This window comes from Caretta caretta, chromosome 3 (genome assembly GCF_965140235.1).
Source record: "Caretta caretta isolate rCarCar2 chromosome 3, rCarCar1.hap1, whole genome shotgun sequence".
In the NCBI taxonomy this organism is placed as follows: Eukaryota; Metazoa; Chordata; order Testudines; family Cheloniidae; genus Caretta; species Caretta caretta.
Window position 1 is genome coordinate 65,746,643 of NC_134208.1, and position 17,910 is coordinate 65,764,552.

General features: G+C 41.9%; 1 protein-coding gene across 5 annotated transcripts; it reads left to right on the forward strand.

Moving 5' to 3' along the window:
• The first annotated feature begins 2,167 nt into the window (after positions 1–2,167).
• Positions 2,168–17,628, forward strand: PRSS35 (serine protease 35). Of its 5 annotated transcripts, XM_075126555.1 has the most exons (5): positions 2,168–2,633; positions 2,808–2,859; positions 3,373–3,437; positions 3,554–3,632; positions 8,777–17,628. In XM_075126555.1, exons 1-5 carry the CDS (start codon positions 2,624–2,626, stop codon positions 10,035–10,037), a joined length of 1,467 nt encoding a protein of 488 aa, XP_074982656.1. In that variant the 5' UTR covers positions 2,168–2,623; the 3' UTR covers positions 10,038–17,628. The 5 variants fall into 5 exon arrangements, with proteins under 5 accessions (XP_074982656.1, XP_048701076.2, XP_048701078.2 ...); XM_048845119.2 differs by lacking the exons at positions 3,373–3,437; positions 3,554–3,632; XM_048845121.2 differs by lacking the exons at positions 2,808–2,859; positions 3,373–3,437; positions 3,554–3,632.
• The last annotated feature ends 282 nt before the right edge of the window (positions 17,629–17,910 follow it).

Below are 17,910 nucleotides of genomic sequence, written 5' to 3' on the forward strand. Positions count from 1 at the left end.
GATTGTTTAGCCTGCAGAAGAGAAGAATGAGGGGGGATTTGATAGCTGCTTTCAACTACCTAAAAGGGGGTTCCAAAGAGGATGGCTCTCGACTGTTCTCAATGGTAGCAGATGACAGAACGAGGAGTAATGGTCTCAAGTTGCAGTGGGGGAGGTTTAGATTGGATATTAGGAAAAACTTTTTCACTAAGAGGGTGGTGAAACACTACCTGAAAAATTACCTAGGGAGGTGGTAGAATCTCCTTCCTTAGAGGTTTTTAAGGTCAGGCTTGACAAAGCCCTGGCTGGGATGATTCAACTGGGAATTGGTCCTGCTTTGAGCAGGGGGTTGGACTAGATGACCTTCTGGGGTCCCTTCCAACCCTGATATTCTATGATTCTATGATTCTATGACCTTAGATTCTGCATGGGCAGCCAAACCTTGTCCCTGATGACAAGATTGGGGATGGCTTGGCAGCCCTGATCAGTGTGATGCTTGTACATCTCCTTGCCAGATTCTAGCAGTTCCTTCAGTTTTAGATGTACTTTAGAGATGGGCAGTGAAGTCTGCAACAGCAGGTACCAGAGATCCCGTGAGGACGCCTGGGTGAAACCAAAGGTGAAATCTGTAGTTGGAGAAAAAGGGCCTTGAGAGGTGGAGGGTGGCCTTATTATATGCAAATTCCTCATGGGAAGGGAGGGAAACTCAGTCATCTTGTCGGTAGTTCATGAAACACCAAAGATTGCTCAAGGACCTGGTTAAACCATGGAGAGAGAGAGATGTGCTTCAGGTTGGGGGGAGGTGGTGCAGGAGGGGTACAGGTGAGACTGGAGAGATGATGGTGTGGAGGGTGCAGGGAAGGCTTGGGGTGGGTAGGGGGAGAGGTGATGGGGAGGAGGACATGGCGGGGGGAGTGATGGCGAGGGGGGCGTGGTGCGGCGGAGCTGGTGAGGTGGGGCTCAGGGGGAAGGTGATGGTGAGGAGGGCGCGCTGGGGAGGGAGGTGATCAAGGGGGCTCGTGGGGAGTGATGGCGAGGGGGGCGCTGACCTGTGCTGGGCAGGCCGTTGGGTGAATCAGCAAGCGGCGCCTCCTGCGTTTCCAAGGCGGGAAACGCCCCCGCTCCCAGCTGAGAGACCTGCTGGCCCTGAGGCGCGAGGAGCCGCGGGAAAGTCCCTGGCAGGGGCAGCGCGAGGACCGGCCAGTCCCTCCGCCAGTTGCAGCGCGGGAGACTGGGGAGCCGGCGCGGGGCGGTGCTCTCCGGCCGCAGCTCTGACCTCTGGTGGGGGGGCGGCGCCCTCTCGCAGTCCCCCAGCGTGCAGGAGGGGGGAGATCGACCTCCCAGCCGCAGCCCGCTCCCAGAGAAAAAAACCCAGTCAATTCCCCGTCTCCCCTGCATCCCCGCGCTGTCCCCCACCCCCAGTCCGTTCCCCGTCTCCCCTGCACCCCCCGCTGTCCCCCACCCCCAGTCCGTTCCCCGTCTCCCCTGCACCCCCCGCTGTCCCCCACCCCCAGTCCGTTCCCCGTCTCCCCTGCACCCCCCGCTGTCCCCCACCCCCAGTCCGTTCCCCGTCTCCCCTGCATCCCCCGCTGTCCCCCACCCCCAGTCCGTTCCCCTTCTCCCCTGCACCCTCCGCCCGTTCCCCTTCTCCCCTGCATCCCCGCGCTGTCCCTCCACTCCCAGTCCGTTCCCCTTCTCCCCTGCACCCCCCGCTGTCTCCGCCACCCCCAGTCCGTTCCCCTTCTCCCCTGCACCCTCCGCCCGTTCCCCTTCTCCCCTGCATCCCCGCGCTGTCCCTCCACTCCCAGTCCGTTCCCCTTCTCCCCTGCACCCCCCGCTGTCCCCCCACCCCCAGCCCGTTCCCCTTCTCCCCTGCATCCCCCGCTGTCCCCCACCCCCAGTCCGTTCCCCTTCTCCCCTGCACCCTCCGCCCGTTCCCCTTCTCCCCTGCATCCCCGCGCTGTCCCTCCACTCCCAGTCTGTTCCCCGTCTCCCCTGCATCCCCGCGCTGTCCCCCCACCCCCAGCCCGTTCCCCGTCTCCCCTGCATCCCCGCGCTGTCCCCCCACCCCCAGCCCGTTCCCCGTCTCCCCTGCATCCCCGCGCTGTCCCCCCACCCCAGTCTTTTCCCCTTCTTCCCTCCACTCTCCGCTGTCCCCGCCACCCCCAGTCCGTTCCCCTTCTCCCCTGCATTCCCCCGATGTCCCCGCCACCCCCACAGCCGGCTCTCTATCTTCCCCACAGAGCAGTTACCCCACAGCTTGCACTTCTGCCGCCCTCTCCCGCCTTCCCGTCCAGCCAGCTGTTCCAGCTCATCCCGCCAGCCCCTTTCCTTCCCCTCCCATCCACAGAATCACCCGCGCGCGGTCCCCGCAGCTCACCCTCGGGCCGACCTCCCTCCCCCGCCTGGGAAAAACCTGGCCGCTCCCCCCATTCCCTTCTTCAGTAGCCGCCAGGGCTCCGGCTGTGCTCAGTGGCTGCTGCTCTCTCTGGTGCTGGCCGGCGGGCGGTGACGATCTCTCTCTCCCACTAAATTGGGAACCAGCTGGCAAATACGGATTATGACCTAGTAGAACACCTATTGCATGTCTACGTAGAAAGTTTTACGAGCCGTGGATTTGGGCAGGTTTTCACCTTTCTCTCGAATGCTAACAGGTATGAAACGGTGTTTCCAATGATGTTCCTATGTGGCGCCTTCTGAGCTAGGAACAAACTCTCAGGGGGCTGCCTGCTTTGAAAGCAAACAGGCACGTTGGCATGCGGGCTGCACCTGAGACCTCTTACTCGTACCACAAAAATGCTGAACGGCCTTTTTTTTTTTTTTTAAAGATCTGAGAGCTGGAGTTTATGGACTAGCTGTTTGGAGCCTCAGCGGGAAAAGGTAGATACACTGTTCTCACACTCACCCACCCTCCTCTGTTAAGGTGACCGTGTTTACTGGAACACAGATGTGGTCCTCTCTGTTACAGCAGCGTTTACAAATAGATACAGTTGATGAAAGATGTCAAGAAATAAATTTTGGCCAGTTACAGGATTTTACACTAGAAGTAGCTTTTTCTGAATAGCCTGACCAGTTTGATGAAAATATTCTTGGCTAGATTGAACGGTTACACTTTTTTTCCTGGTACATTTCAGGAGGCTTTAGCTTAAAAACAGAAAGAAAGAAAAGGCTTATTTTGGAAGTTTTCATACTTTTGCCTCTGCACAGTCCCAGCAATGCCTATTGAGAGAGGCTGTTTTTGCAGCAACTTCCCCCACCCCCTCTCGATTCATCTGCTCAGTTTCTCTGTTACCATTCCTCCCATATTTTGAAATTGACACTAATTTTATCCAGATTGCTTCTGGCAGTGAAGAGCTACAAAAATCTCTGCTAAGTTTTTTATTTAATTTTCAGCCTCTGGAGTCCTTTTTATAAAACGAGTTCATCTGCAAGAGAAATGGAAAAAGTAAAGGCAGCAGGTATTTAAATTTGAAAACTGATCATTTTGTTTTAGAAACCTGGGATCGATCTCTCTCTCTCTCTCTCTCTCTCTCTCTCTAAAACACAAGCCTAAAAGCTATTTTCTTTCTTTTAGGCAACTCTAGAATCGCGTTTAAGGAACTATCTATTGAGAGAGATATGTCCATAAAAGTGATTTCGAAAAAATGTTTGAGGTAACACTGCTTCTGTTCCTGATAATGCTGGAGTAATTCATCCATCTATGTCTAATTCTTCTGTCTGTGCCTAATACACTGATATGCGGGCTCAGTGTATTACAGAGGGCATGTAGTAATTGTACACGAGGGTATTAGTGTAGAGAATTGTATAGTTACTAGACATCAATCTTGTAAACAGGCAAAGCTGATCAGTATCAATAAAGAGGCAAGCTAGTTGCACTGCAATCATAAAGAATTTAACAGACTGCTGCAACTAGAACAGCTCATTCCTAGGGATGGGGGATGGAGAAAATAAACTAACTGGAAGTGAAAGCGACTGCTAACAGCAATTTTAAAAGGACCGTTTTTGGTCTCTACAGCTTTCGTTTCACTGGGAAGTGAAAGATGCTTGTTAATGACAGAGCGTTAATTTTAGGAGCTGTTCAAACCATCCTCCAAAACGAACAAAAGTTGCTTGACAACCATGCTTTCTTTCTCTCGTCCTTGAAAAGTAAGGGAAGAAAATAGTGGGCGTAGTACTGTCTGGAAAGAAATGGTATCTGTCCATAGAGTGCGGGGCAAGCTTTGGGCTTGAGCTTTGAGCTATACAAAGTAAAAATAACGTTTGTTAAAGTAGAAAATTGCCTAGTTTAGCACACACCGTTCACCAGTAATTGTATGCATTTGTGTGTCTCTGGAGAGAAACATTGGGGGCGGTGAGAGGGACACTTGGGGTTGGGGGAAGATATTTAAGAGCATTTCATTCTCTAGTGGAATAAGTGTTCTTATCACAAAACAACCGTGCCTTTGTGTACTGGGAAAACTAACCCTGAATGAATTAGCGATGGTACGGGTCAGAAATGAGGGGTGTTGTGAAAACACTTGCCAGAGCAGTGTCTTCAGGCAATCTTATCAATTGTCATTTTCTCAAGGCAGTTCATCTGGTAAATGTATCTTTTCCACCTGAAAGAGGTGTATGAGAGACTATTAGTGCAATGTGCACGGCTCTTTACAGAAGACTGAAAAACGACAAATTCCTACATACGAGTTTACAGCCTAAACTAAAATTTAATTTAAAATTCAGTCTAGAAAATTACGGGTAAGTATCCTTAATAAAAGCAGTTTTATAATGCATCATATTACACTGTATTGAAAGATAAAATATTTAGCAAGAATACGTTTAAAGAGAATTGATCTAATTCTGCCATCTAGTGGATGGATATATATATATCTGCCACTTCATCCAAAATGAATTGATAGAATTAAGGATAATTTCAGCTTTTCCTTATTGATATATATATACACACATACACACACACACACAGATACAAATTTAAGCAATAAGGAAAGGCTGACATTATCCTTAATTCCATTAATTCATTTTGCAGCTGAAGTAAGTTTAGTTTGATTTCAGAACCCTGCCTTGTGCTTTAATACATATCTTGTAAAATTAGCTTCTATGCTTGTGCACTATACACATACCTAAATTTACAATATCTCAGAATAGATCTCTGTTTTTCTTAAACCAGAATGGAAGGTCAGATATGTAAACTAATGCACTCATCAAGCATATCAGCACAAGTTAGGATGAAGTGGCAGACAGAATTCAGGACTGAGATTTACTGTTATGTCTTAGCTCATTACTAGAGTAATGGTTTCTTCTGTGGAGTCTGGAGGAGCGGGTGCTGTTAGCCCTAAACATTTTCAGGATTCATCTTGGGATTTGCACATGCTATCTGTGGTTAGATGTTGATAGATAGTTGCCCCAAAACAGTGAGTTTTCTTCCTGAACGGTTCATTCCAATTTTTTTCCCCTTGCAAAATTGTGTGGAAAAAGATGTACCTCTAAACAGGTTAAAGTAACAACTCCTCACTTTGAGGTCTGAACATTACTTAAATCTGTTTTTGAGATACTAGAGCCCTAGTCCTTGTGCAATCCGCTCCGACGATAAGTACCTGTTCAACAACCCCAGGACACAGCTTGTACTAAACAGATAGACATTGGAGGGAAAAACCCTACCAGGAACTTGAGCTTCATTTTTCTTCTCATCAATCCTATATTAGCAAGTGAATTACAACTATGCATGAATTCATGGGAAATTTGGGGCAGACCCACAAATCTGCTTGTGGGTGTTTTAATTGTAGGAAGAGGGAGATATGTTATACTGGAGCTTGTTGTTGAAGAGGGACCAGAGTAGAAGTAGAGCGTAGAGTTTTGGGGGGAGTTTGCTATGGGGGATGGAGAAATGTTTGGGATGTTGGGAGTTTGAAGTGGGGAAAGTTGGAGGGGCTTGTACATGCAGCAGATCAAGATAAGAACCCTCATCAGTGTGTTGGGGGGGGTTTGATAACTGGAAGGAGAAGCTGAAGTTTTTCACAGGGGTCTGAATCGCCCCTATCCCTTTTGTTTTGTTCCCAGTTTCTTCTCCTTCTCTGAAGCACTTGCTCCCTACCTTAAAGCAGCATAGTGTTTAAGATCTCTGTTTATTTTAAACATGTGTAGCAATAAAAGAAACCATTATCTAGGACAACTAGTTTGCTCTGATATGACAATTCCTATGTTTGTAGGAGGTTTGTTTCTGGGTATAGGCTTCTTCCAACTCTCAAAGTACTTCATTTCCAACTAATAGCAAACAAAAAATGGTTCATTATAAATGTAAAAATTCTTGACTTCTAAAGTCTGCCCTTACAGAGAATAACCATTCTATTCAATCTTTCAGACAGGAAGAGTGATGTAGTCTTTGCGGTTGTGTTAGAGATGATTGCAGGGAGCTACATCACCCCACCCATTTTATTGTAGGAAGCCTCGATATAGAGAAAAGTTAGTTATAGCTCCAGCTGGGACATCAACCATCTTACTGGAAAGACTTCAGAAGTGGTATGCCCAAGTCTTTCTGCATGAAACTAGCGTTAGTGAACATTCCTAAACATTTATGACACTTAGCTGCAGGAAAAGATTATGTATGTGGACTCTGAATTGTGAGCCAGTCATTAGGCTCAAAGAGAAGGGGAATTCTAGAAAGCATGTGTCTTGCATATTGACAGGTTCCACAAGTTCTACAAAACAACTGGCTTTCTTAGCACATCTCTACTTGTTAAACAGGTGTATTAGGACATTAAAATACAGTTCTTTTCACATTAATATCAGTAATATTTATCCTTTCAGGCTTTTAAAGTTTTTTGTATGCTTTAAAACAGAATCGGGCCTACTTTAAAGTTCATCTTCTTATACCTTCATGTTAGTTGCCTTTATTGCCACACCCCTGCCTTCATGCCCACTTTAACTCCCTTTACCTCAGACTTAGTGGTCCAAATTTAGAAGATCTGTAAGGAGAATAAATTGGTAAGGGGGCATGAATCGAAGGGCAAGTCTGCACCAATGCAGCTGAGCCACCATAGAGCATCTTGTGAAGATGCTCTATGCCCAAGGAAGAGCTCTTCCCCATTGGCATAATTACTCCACCTTCACGAGAGACGGAAGCTATGTCAGTAGGAGAGCATTTCCTGCCGACATAGCACTGGTGTAGACAGCGCTTAGGTCGCTGTAACTTGCGGTAGTATAGTCCTGCCCTAAGTAAGTTAGTTAGGAATCAAAGTTAGTGTACCACACAAGTTTAGGATATTGGAAGATGATGTAATATCTAGCCCTATTCTTTTTATATTATCTTTAATTTTCACCAAAACAAAGGATTCAGATTTTGCTAAACTATATATAATTTGTTAAACTATATTATATGTAATATAAAACAGACATTTTATCCAGGTTTCCACTGTAATTACGGTAAACCAAAAAGCATAACCATACATGTCCTTAAATTGCTTAACTTAAGGTTTAATTATAAGCAGTGCTTTAGGTTTCAATATTACCCAACTGTACAGAGGGGTACATGAATAAGCTCAATTCTCCAAATGGCAACAGCCAATATCTGGTTAATATTTTAGGCATCAAGTCCATCTACAGAGTTAGAATGGACTTGCAATTAAGGTACTGGGCTAGGATTCAGAGGAGCTTAGTTCCACTCCTGGCTATGCTATAGCCTTCCTGTGTGACCTTGGGAAAGTCACTTGGGGAACTAAGGCACAGAAAGACTATCTGTAAAAACAAGAATAATGCTTCATTTGTGTTTCTTGTCTATTTAAAATGTAAGCTCTTGTGTATATACAGCACCTGGTACAATGAGTCTTGCATCTTAGCCAGGGCCTCCAGGCACCACTGTAATATGTATTAAAAGTTTTCTGAGAGATCTAAAAGGGAAATAGCTTGGGAGGCCCATCTAGCTCGTCCACCACCTATGACTGTGTCCTCCCTACTCTATGAATCCCTGAAACCCTTCCCCCAGATTAGCCATCTTCTACTATCTTGTGACTCACCCTTTGTGTATGAAGCTCTGTGGCTCTTGGGTCCCTCAGACAGACTAGAAAGCCAGAGGATGGAGCAGAAGCAAATCCTTCAAAGCAAGAGCACAAGCAGGCAATTTAAGGAGTGAATGTGTCTCACTGTCCACAGCTACCAGAAACAGACAGAACTAGGGATGGCCATCTGTCTTTCTGGTTGGATGCGTGGTATGTGGCTGCATAGGTTGCTTAGGCCTAAGGCTGCTACTGTTGGATATGATACAATAAAGAACATTTTGATTTGGAGAAAGTACTAATTTGAATCAAGCTATTTTACTTTTATGTAGCCTTTAAAAAAACATTTTGCACATATTGATCTGCATTTATTGCATATTATCTTCAGAATTTTTGCAGTCTTGATTGTTTTCAGCCACAAACACAAGAACAAAATTAGACAAGGCACTACACTATAAAGCCTGACGTTGATGGATTTGAAATGTATCGAATGCATTTATGATCGGTACCATGCCATGTTGTTAAAGTAGAACATCAAGGAAATGGGGCTAGCTTCTTAAAATACGAGTGTTATGATTTATATCTAGGTGTAATTTATTATTTAATGAATAACATAAGTAGAATTATAGAGATCAAAATGTGGGGAAATGAATGAAGATTCAATGAGTTCCTGTTTCTTTTGTAACTCAGATGCTAATATTCTACTCCCATTGATTTTGATGGAAATATTGTACAGTGCTGTAGTCATACAATATAATCCGATAAATTTAATTTTTAAATACCAATTTGAGTCTCTATTCTCCCTTTTTCAGAGCAACACACATTAACACAATGGGACATATATTGCTGTTGTTGATGCTTTCCATTCCCGTATTATGTCTGACTGATGGAGCCGCAACAGAACAAGATTTCACCTGGCACTTGAAGAACGTACCCCAGATTGTGAGTGAACGGACTTTCTCCCTTGACAGCCCTAAATTTGAGGCAAAAGCCAAATTAGAGCTGAGTAATGTGTGTGGAATTGAATGCCAAAGGAGACTCCCAGTGCCAAGCTTGTCTGACCTGAAGGAGTTTCTGTCCTATGAGACCGTTTTTGAGAATGGCACACGGACCCTGACTCATGTGAATGTTCTAGGGCTAGCAGTTGACGCAGCCAACACCACCACCACAAGAACGTCCCCAAGAAGAAAGAGACAGATATATGGCACAGACAGCAGATTCAGTATCTCTGACAAGCGGTTCATGACCAACTTCCCTTTTAGCACAGCTGTGAAGATTTCCACAGGCTGCAGTGGCATTCTTATTTCCCCCACGCACGTTCTAACAGCTGCTCACTGTATTCATAATGGCAAGGATTACATCAAGGGCAGCAAAAAGCTGAGGGTAGGATTGCTGAAGATGCGATCTAAAGGTGAGGGCAAGAAACGCAGAGGTGCTCAAAGGGGTAAGAGAGATGTTTCTGTGGCAAGAGATCACAGTGAGCATACCACAGAATTGAAGCAGAGATCCAAAGGTCGTGGCAGAAAACAAAAGGCAACAGAGAGGAGTCGGAAAACTTCTGATAGTAAACCTTCCTTCCAGTGGACCAGAGTAAAGAGTACCCAGATCCCAAAAGGCTGGTTTGAAGGCGTAACTGGGGATGTTTCCCTGGATTATGATTATGCTGTTCTTGAGCTCAAGCGCCCTCACAAAAAGAAATATATGGAGCTGGGAATCAGCCCAACAATCAGAAAGATGCCTGGTAGCATGATCCACTTCTCAGGTTTTGATGATGATCGATCTGGGCAGTTAGTCTATCGATTTTGTAGCGTGTCTGATGAATCCAGTGATCTCTTCTACCAGTACTGTGATGCTGAGTCTGGGTCTATTGGATCTGGAGTCTATCTCCGCCTTAAAGAGCCAAACAAGAAGAAATGGAAACGCAAAATCATTGCTGTTTATTCAGGTCATCAGTGGATGGATGTAAATGGTATGCAGCAGGATTATAATGTAGCGGTACGAATTACTCCTCTCAAGTATGCCCAGATTTGTTTCTGGATACATGGGAATGATGAGAATTGTACACAAGGCTGATAAAAGCTGAAACTAGATCATCTAGCACCTATAATATAATAAAGTAAAAACTTGCCCTAATAATTATTGGAAAAGCATCACCCCGTATCAGGAATTATTTGAACTTGAAGCCTGCAAATATTTTGATGTATTGAGTATTGCTACTCTTAGAGGGTTAGAATTTTCAAATACATTTTTAAATTATATAATAATCAACACATGACATGCATTTATAATCCAAAACTCTATTTATGTTTAAAATTCTGATAAATTCAAATTGTTCTCATTAGAAAAATTGTGACTTCACTTGTTTAAATTTTTAAAGGGAAGTATTGAAACTGCTCAAACTGATACTATTAAACAATGTGTGGGTTTTTTTAAAAATACATTTTCCTTGATTTTCTCAGGGTTCTGCTCCAACAAGCATCTTCTAGTATGCAAGTAGCACATATCTTATATAATAGCATGTGCAGAACGATACAAATTGTGAAACATTTGAGTAAACTAACCTTAATTAGTTTGGACTTACCCCAAAGAGCGTATGTGCACTCTGAGGGCATGTCTACACTTACCGTGGATCGACGCTGTGGTGATTGATCCACCGGGGGTCAGTTTAGTGGGTCTAGCTAAATTGACCACAGAGTTCTCTCCCATTGATGACGGGACTTACCTTATGCTTCTCATGCCAGTGAAGTCGATGGGAAAACTTTTCCTTGAACCCAGCGTGGTGTAGACACCGCAATAAGTTGACCTAAGCTATGTCGACTCCAGCTACGTTATTCTTGTAGCTGGAGTTGCGTAACTTAGGTCGACTTAACCCTGTAGTATAGACCTGCTCTGGGAGGTGATTATCTAGTTCATACTTGCGAGCTTGGAAAACTTTTTTGGGTGCCTTACAAACTCTTCCATGGAAATTCTAAATTGCTGTAGCTGATAATGAGTCCTAAAAACAATGAATTTCATTTCACTGCATTCTAAAATAGCAAAGAGTTTAATGAATGTAGCAGTTCTGTTTGGAATAAGGAAGAACCATATGGGTTTAATTTAATGCCTTTAAGTCTAGTTTGAGAAGGTATGCAAAGCTGGAGAATATGAAACATGTGCATTTTAATATTTGGAGACAAGTAGGTTTAATGAATAATACAATATTCAACCTTTCCACCAGGTGAAGTATTCTGTAGTTGTCTTTATCAGGAAGTGGCTATGTGACAACAGTTTAAAGCTTCAAGAAAAGATTTTTGGGTGCTAAACATTTTAACAGCTTTTGTAACTACTTTCATAAGAGTTCAGCTGTCATAGATAGGCTACAGTATATCAGCCTGGGAGTTGGAATGCAATGCTCTTTTTCATACAATTCTAGAAGCTGGATAGTTCTAATCCCATCATATTCAGACCTCATCAACATGAGTTACAGGGAGAGAAGATAATCCTCCCATGCTAAATCATGTTATGCCACCTAATGAAATGGTAGGTGAGTTATCCTGTAAATGCAATAGGTATCTTATTAGGTAGCAATACTGCTAATCAGATAAATTTGGCTCATTTCTGCTACTGGACCATACAGTTAATACAGAGGGTATTTCTATGAAGTGAGCCTGATTGTTTAACATTTGTATACAAGTATCACTAATTTTTTTGTTATCAGTTGTTCTCGATTGCTTTGCATATAATCTAATCCTGTGCGTTTCAAAGTCTTAGTGTAACAAACAAGACTGTCAGGATGCTAATTTAATCTAATAATGTAAAATTTAAATGCATATTTCAGGCTATATGCATTTGTTTATTACTGTTAAAGTTATTCAATATTTCAGTATTTAATTTGCTGTGATGATTAGCTTGCATCAATCAAAATTCATTTTCTTTACCAGTCTAGAAGAAAATAAACAAGATTTTTTTTTAGATATTTTTGGCTTGCTCTATCTTTAAAATTACATGTAATGCTGCACATTTATACTTGATATGTTTTGATGAAGTAGATTTTTTTAATGACTGAAAACACAAAATCTGGCACTTTTGATTTGCAGGTGACTTTGCCATTGTATTTCTAAAGCATGAACATTTGAGGTTTATTTGTCTACCATAAACAAAACCTATTTTGAACTCTTGCAATATTTCACTCTAAATGAAGTCTCTCTCTAAATTAAACTTTTTTGTAATTCAGGCCCTGTCTCTGTAAACAGTTAAATGCATGCTTTGCTTTACTCATATGACTGTCTGTTTGCAGAAACAGTACTATAATCTGTAAAGTTTGGAAAATGTCTAAGGTATAGTTAAAGATTAATGTTACCTTATTTATTCTGCAATGCCTCTAAATATTGCTCCTCCATTAAAAGTAATTTAAAATCACCTCAGTACAGTATTTGTACCTGCTACCTCATACCCCTGTAGCACAGATCTAAAGCATTATTTGTAGTGAACTATAATGCTTTACTTAAGTGTAGAAATTTTAACTTATTCTAAAAAAATTAAATGCCAGTTCCTCAGCTGGTGTAAATCAGCATAGCTTCATTGATTAACACAGTTACACTAGCTTCTGATCTGGCCCTAAATCCATCATAATTTAAATTGGTGACTTATTCCTTATGCTGGTAAGGCTTAGTATGCCTCTGTTCAGTATGACAGAAGTGATAGTCTGTTTTCATATTAGCTTGAGAATATGGGGAAAAAGCACGAATGATGAACAATGACAGTAGCAGATGTCAACTGACTTTATTTGATTAAGTATCTGCTGCAAGTATGGCAACCTGATCTCTTTCCTAGTCTATAACAAACACATGAACAAATATAACTTCAGTACCCAGAACGGTAATGGAGCAAATAATCAAGCAATCAATTTGCAAACACCTAGAAGATAATAAGGGGATAAGTAAAAGTCAACATGGATTGTCAAGAACAAGTAATCTCAAACCAACCTAATAGCTTTATTTGACAGGGTAACAAGCCTTGTGGATGGGGGGAAAGCGGTAGATATGGTATATCTTGACTTTAGTAAGGCTTTTGAAACTGTCTTACATGACCTCATAAACGAACAAGGGAAATATAGCCTAGATGGAGGTACTATAAGGTGGGTGACTGGTTGGAAAACCATTCCCAGAAAGTAATCATCAGTGGTTCACAGTCAAGCTGGAAGGGCATATTGACTGGTGTCCCTCAGGGATCAGTCCTGTTCAATATCCTCAAATTATTTAGATTATGGCATAGAGAGTACATGTAAAAACTTTGTGGATGATACCAAGCTGGGAGGGGTTGGAAGTGCTTTGGAGGATAGGATTAAAATTCAAAATGATCTGGACAAACCAGAGAAATGGTCTGAAGTAAATAGGATGAAATTCAATAAGGACAAATGCAAAGTACTCCACTTACGAAGGAACAATCAGTTGCACACATACAAAATGGGAAATTACTGCCTAAGAAGGAGTACTGTAGAATGGGATCTGGGGGTTGCAGTGGATCACAAGCTAAATATGAGTCAAAAGTGTAACACTGTTGCAAAAAAAGCAAATAGCATTCTGGAAATATATCAGCAGGAGTGTTGTAAGCAAGACACGAGAAGTAATTCTTCCACTCTACTTCACACTGATGTGGCCTCACCTGGAGTATTGTGGCCAGTTCTGTGTGCAACGTTTTAGGAAAGATATGGACAAAGTCCAGAGGAGAACAACAAGTTATTAAATATCCAGAAAACATGATGTATGAGGAAAGATTGAAAAAAATTAGTTTGTTTAGTCTGGAGAAGAGAAAACTGAGGCAGGACATAACATTTTTCAAGTACATAAAAGTTTGTTACAAAGAGAAGGATAAAAATTGCTCTCATTAACTTCTGAGGATAGGACAAGAAGCAAATGGCTTAAATTGCAGCAAGGAAGGTGTAGGTTGGACATTAGGAAAAGCTTCCTAACTGTCAGGGTAGTTAAGCATGAACAAACTGCCGAGGAAGGTTATTGAATTTCTATCACTGGAGGTTTTCAAGAACAGGTTAGATGCTTGTCAGGAATGGTCTGGTTATTATTTAGTCCTGCCTTAAGTGCAGGGGACTGGATTAGATGACCTACTGAGATCTCTTCCAGTCCTACGTTTCTATGATTCTATGTACAGTACCATTGCATATGAGTAAAATGTAAAAGTAGATGCTCACAGGAAAATATGGAAATTCATCAAAACTATCTTAATATGTTCACTTTTTTGGCTTGGCATAAGCAGGTATAATTTCATTGAAGTCAGAGTTAAATTAAATGTAGAGTTGAATGTAGTCCAGGAATCAGCAACCTTTGGCATCTAGCCTAGCCAGGGTAAGCCCCCTGGTCCTGCAGGGTAAGCCCCCTGGTGGGCCAGTTTGTTTACCTGCCACGTCTGCAGGTTCGTCTGATCGCAGCTCCCATTGGCCACAGTTCGCCACTCCAAGCCAATGGGGATTGCAGGAAGTGATGGTCAGCACATCAGTCGGCCCACACCACTTCCCGCAACCCCCATTGGCCTGGAGGAGTGAACCACCGTGCGATTGGCCAAACCTGTGGATGAGGCAGGTAAACAAACTGGCCTGGCCTGGCCTGCCCGAGGGCTTACCCTGGAGGGCTGTGTGCCAAAGGATGCCGATCCCTGATGTAGTCATGATATTCCACGGCACTCAAGTCAAAAAGTAAAAGAAAAGATAGATGATGTATCCCAATATCATAAAACATTCAAAATGGTCACTGCACATAAGAGAATGAAGTGCTTTACCTAAGCAGTGTTGCTGCTCACTTCTGGCATTTCTTAAATATTTCACAAGTCAATTGATTTTCACACACTGATGTGCACAATCCCAAACAGTCAATAAAGTGGACATAGCAATTGCCACGCTATGATGGCAAATGAAATTAGTAGTCCTTGTGATAATTTAAAAATTCTTAAGTCAAAATTGATACCTGGTAATATATAGTCCCAAATTCAGATCTGCTCTAAGTGGGTGCCACAGATCTGAATTTGACTTTGACCACAGTTCTCAAGACTCAAAGTGGGGCAGAGCTCTGGCCATAATTCTCCAAATGGTTTTTCTCCCTCTGAAGAATTTGAATACTCGCCACTTGTATTTACCCAATACAAACACTTTTCCTTCAGGGGTTTTCTGATCTGCCATATTGGACCCATTTCTTAATATGTACCTGGCTTTACAAAAAGAGTGATTCTCAACAGGCTTTTTTTTTGGCAGGGACTACTGACAATTTAGAAAGATGAACCAATAACTTTTTGAAATAAAAAAGTTAAGCCTCGTCAGCAAAACATCAACAAACTAATACTTCAATTCTGCAAAGATTTATGCGTTTGCTTAACATTATGCTCCATGAGGAGTCCCAGGGATAACTCAGTGTGTGAAGTACAGCACACGCAGTGTGTTTTTAGGCTAGGGGCCTAAGTCTATACTAGCTTAGTAGAAGAAAAACAAAGTTAACAAAATTATTAGGTATATAGCAGCGTAAAAGTACAGAGTGCTTTAAAACACACACACAGAGTCCTTGACCAAAAGAATTTATAAACTAAGATTTAAATTTTGTACTGATTTACATCGCATGAATGGGGTATAAATCAACACACAATACAGCCCTAAGTCAGACAAATGTATTATACAGAAAAAACAATTCATGTACAAGAAAGAATGGACACATTGTTGGGGAGGAGATAAGCAGGGCGTTTTTCTTACTCTGTTTTTGATTTCAAGAAGTAGATAATGAACATTTAATGGAGGCACATATACACCACATTATAACAGGAAAAGAGACAGTTTGGTTTTAAAGAAGGATTTGAGGGAGGAGTTGGAAGACAGCTGATGCACAGGGACTGGATATTTTTTCCAAACAAAAAGGCTGGCATGAAAGACAATAAATGAAATAGTTAGGAGAGAGTATGAAGAGAAGCATAAGAGCAAGAGGCCCAGTAGAAAGCAGGTGAAAGTGAAAGACTATGATCTCTTATTGCATAAAATTCTGCATAATCACAAACAACCTTAGTTTTACTATTAAATAATTTAGTCTGTTCCTACCAATCAGGTGCAGGTGTTCCCAAATTCTGGAAACAAGCAAGGGAACACTAAGAGAAACTCTAGACACCAATGTCCAGACCTTACTCATGAGCAGTCTCACTGACGTCAACAGGACTACTCATGTAAGTCTTACTTGTGTAACTAAGTATTGTGTGGTCAGGCACCATAGTAAGCAACAGGTCCAAGCTCTATCTGAAAGTTTGGGGAATAAGAACCCTTCAGTCAATGTTGGATCCTGGAGAGCGCAATACATTTCTCTGGTTTGGTAGTAGCTCAACATGATGATGTTGAGGTTCCCAGCAAGCCCTGATCCTCATAAAAGAAAGTAAGTTTTAAAATGTCTCTGCCATTTATTGCCCCAATCATAGCCAATAAAATTTTTCAAATACTTTTGATTTTTGTTTGGCATATTTGCTGAAGTGAAATTGGGTACTTTAATTTAAAAATACAGCATATCACTGATTGAACATGTCGATTAAAAACATTTTTATTTGGAAATGCCAGGATTGAAGGCTGTCTGAAACAATTAAATTTAAAGGCTGTTGTTCAAGTGAAGGCCTGAAATTGCTCAATAAGCTCTAAAGATGTGGAAGGAAATCTCTGCACCCTCTGTTGAGTTATTTTTATTTCCCACAACTGTGTTCTCCCAGAGCTAAATTATATTCAGATTAAAAACAAAAAGAATCACTAACCTTGTGGTGTAGCTTTTCATCTTTTTGTCTTCTGCAAAATGCAAACTTGATTGAGGATTCATTTAAATTTTCTAAAGAATGGGAGCAAGTATCCCTAGACAAACTGTAGTGCATACATATTACTATTAACAAACAGCTATGTCGGTCCCAGGATTTTGGTAATGGGTAGATAAGGTAATAGCTTTTATTGGACCAACTTCTGTTGGTGAGAGACACAAACTTTTGAGTTTACAGAGAGCTCTTCTTCAGGTCTGGGAAATGTACTCAGTGTCACAGCTGCATACTTGCCGGTACTCAGATTCCTGGTAAGATTCCTCCAAGCCCAGCACTCTTCTTAGTATGCCTAACAAGGAACTTCTGCTTCATTAGGACATTTGGTAAGGTAAAGGTTGATAAACAACAAAAATACACAGTATATAATTTAACTGAAGAAGGTATGATTTCTGCCTTTCTTCGCCTGTTTCCTTACATTCTTTAGCCTTTCCTTAAAACAACTAACTCATCAAGTAGCTTTTTTGACTGGACAATGTGTTACTTTGTTATGGAGATACAACAGATGATCTAATAAGCCTCTTCCATCTCTCATATAGATGGTGACCAAAAAAAAATCATTTGGGAGCATTTATTTATCATCAGGTATGGGATTTACTATGTAGTATGAGGAGAAAGTGGTATCTCACTCATCAAAATTGTTTGTTTCAACAGAGATGTATATGGTAAGACCAAAAAAACTTGGTCTTTTTACTTGATTAAATTATGAAAGATCTTTTGAAAAATGTAACTATATAGACTGTGTAAAGTTTATATCAGTATTTGATTCTATTCTATTTGGATTCTTGTATCACCCTTATCACGGAGTATGTCTGAGCACCTTCCAGTAGTGCAGTAAACTACATGACTAACATCTGTCACGTGCAGTTTGTTCTTTCTCCCCTCTTCTCCCCAGAGAGTTGATGATGTGTGGTGCTATCAAGCTTTTATTGCCACAAGTTTGGGACAACTCTAATATTTATGAATGGTGGACAATATGTAGATGATACCAAAAACATAGTATGCCACTTAACACACCTTGTTTATGCCACCTGTTTAGCCTTTCTTATATTTTCTCTCTCCGTGGTATATTAGTTTCTATGAAAACAAAGTTGTCATAGGTATGGGTGGAGCTTATATTAAGTCATTTGCGATA

Bases quoted from the DNA above. Each gene is read 5' to 3' on its own strand.
- PRSS35 (XM_075126555.1), top strand. The intron at 2,860-3,372 runs GTAGATACACTG...TTTAATTTTCAG, and splicing joins TGGAGCCTCAGCGGGAAAAG to CCTCTGGAGTCCTTTTTATA. The intron at 3,633-8,776 runs GTAACACTGCTT...TCCCTTTTTCAG, and splicing joins ATTTCGAAAAAATGTTTGAG to AGCAACACACATTAACACAA.